Genomic DNA, 2,081 nt, shown 5'->3' on the forward strand with positions numbered 1-2,081 from the left:
CTTGATAATACAGTAAGATTTGTACTTTGTCCTGGAGGGAAGTCACACAGTAGCCAAGACCAAAGTCTTCTTCTCTGTGGTCCACATGCTGCCTTTTATCTCCAGACTTCCTCCCATTTTTTGGACAGACCCCTCTGCCTGAGCGTCACTCTTTTCACTTAACAGCGCAGACCCCCACACTTCTCAAACTCAAACACACATTCCCGCACACACACGCACGCACGCACGCACGCAGACACGCGCGTAAACAGCGCCAGATGCTCTCTGCAAACAGTCCTCCTGCCGCGTCCAGCGCGTCTTTTCTTCTCCACTGACRCACAAGAAGAAAAAAAAAAGTCATTTTTGGATGCCCAGCTACGGATTTTTAATTTTATTTTATTTTTGTAAAGTTTTGTTTTATGAAGTTCTCCAAAGTGCTTGTTTTTAGGATTTACCTCGCGCTCTTGAGTTTCAGTCTGGTGACAGATGGGTGAGTGAAGTGCTTCAGTTGCGCACCGAACCGACACCGGCTGGATCCGAACACTCGTGTGATGCGCAAAATGAACAATTTAGCCAAATAATTTCTGTCTCCGGACCGAAGATTTCAAGGTATGATTTAATGATTGTAGGTTATTCATTCTGTAGTTTTGAACAAACAGGAGTAAGTTTTGTCTGAGGACTGAATGATTTATGGTTGAATGAGAAACTGAAAAGTTTCTGTGAGGTCTTGAGTTTTAAATCACTCTTGGTTTACTTCTTGCTCTCCTGAGCTTCTTTTAATTAACTCTTATTACTATAATTGTCACTGAAATGACTCCATTCATACTCAGAGTTGTTCATTTGAGACATATTATTTTAGCTGTAAATCTCATGGTGGGAAAAAGACAGCTATTTAGTCCTTTTAAGCTGTATAGATGGACTTCTTCTGACTGCCTGTGTGTTTTTTGCTGTGTGGAAAAGATTTATTTATTTATTTATTTATTTATTTATTTATTTATTTATTTATTTATTTATTTATTTATTTATTTATTACTGCAGTTCATTACCTCTTTGCATTAATCTTGACTTTCTTTTCCGTGTTGACAGTGACTAATCTCCCTGTAGAGATTTTCTTTCCTCCCTGTGGGTGAAGATGTGTCGGGCTGTGTTTGCTGCAGCAGCACTGCTGCCTCTCCTGGCGCTCACACTTCAGGTGTCTGGGGCCCAGTCCTGTCCCAGGAGCTGTAACTGCTACCAGGCCAATGAAGTCCACTGTACCTTCCGTTCACTCATCACTATCCCCGCGGGCCTGCCTGCGCACACACGCCGCATAAACTTAGGGTATGTGGATGTGACGTGCGAACAAATATTTTAGTGTCAAGATAAATCATTCTCACTTAGCTTGCTCTCCTACAGAACCAAAAATATAAGTCAGAACCAGAGTTAAGGCAAAGATCCAAGGTATTTCTTGAATGAATTTTGGTCAAAACTGAAATAATAATGTTATCTCATATGATGCTGCAAGATGTGACAGATAGAGTATGTGTTGTGAATGACTGCCACACAAAACTTTAGATTAATTTCTGTAAAATTAGATAAATTGTAGCCATTTTTATGATTTTTTTGGAGGCTGTGTTTATCTTGGATCGGGCTAACTCAAACAGCTAAAAAGACAACCACTGACATCTTTTTCCACTTTCTCTTTTCTTTGGTGAGCGATAAACAGAACCTTATGTGAAATTGCCTGTTAATGATCTCTGCAGGTTCAACAGCATCAAACTACTCCATGACAAATCACTGGCYGGACTAAAGAGGGCGGAGCTCCTGATGCTCCACAGCAACGATCTCCATCACCTTCCAGATGCAGCGTTCAGAGATATGACAGCACTTCAGGTAACAGGCAAAGACAGCATTTTAACCTTTGGCCCTCCACACRTATCTGGGTCACTGAAGAGTCAGACAATTTGAAACCATTCAAGCGGATGGTCTCTGGGGAMAAGACAGGCAACATTTTGGGACACTAGGAGGTAATTTCACAGGAGTTACAGTTAAACTCCCTTTCCAGCAGCTGACAGGGATCTGTTAAGTGAACCATAATGTGATTTGACCAACTGAGTTAATCA

At 41.3% G+C, this 2,081-nt stretch overlaps 1 protein-coding gene across 1 annotated transcript in view; it reads left to right on the forward strand.

The window, feature by feature from the left end:
• The first annotated feature begins 201 nt into the window (after positions 1-201).
• Positions 202-2,081, forward strand: part of LOC106526466 (matrix-remodeling-associated protein 5) — an 18,528-nt gene continuing 16,648 nt past the window's right edge. The window contains exons 1-3 of the mRNA XM_014021086.1: positions 202-588; positions 1,066-1,299; positions 1,722-1,851. Coding sequence (XP_013876540.1) covers positions 1,112-1,299; positions 1,722-1,851 — 318 coding nt within the window. The 5' untranslated portion in view covers positions 202-588; positions 1,066-1,111. The remainder of the gene's footprint in view (positions 589-1,065; positions 1,300-1,721; positions 1,852-2,081) is intronic.

The sequence above is a fragment of the Austrofundulus limnaeus genome, unplaced genomic scaffold (genome assembly GCF_001266775.1).
Source record: "Austrofundulus limnaeus strain Quisiro unplaced genomic scaffold, Austrofundulus_limnaeus-1.0 Scaffold277, whole genome shotgun sequence".
Lineage (NCBI taxonomy): Eukaryota > Metazoa > Chordata > Actinopteri > Cyprinodontiformes > Rivulidae > Austrofundulus > Austrofundulus limnaeus.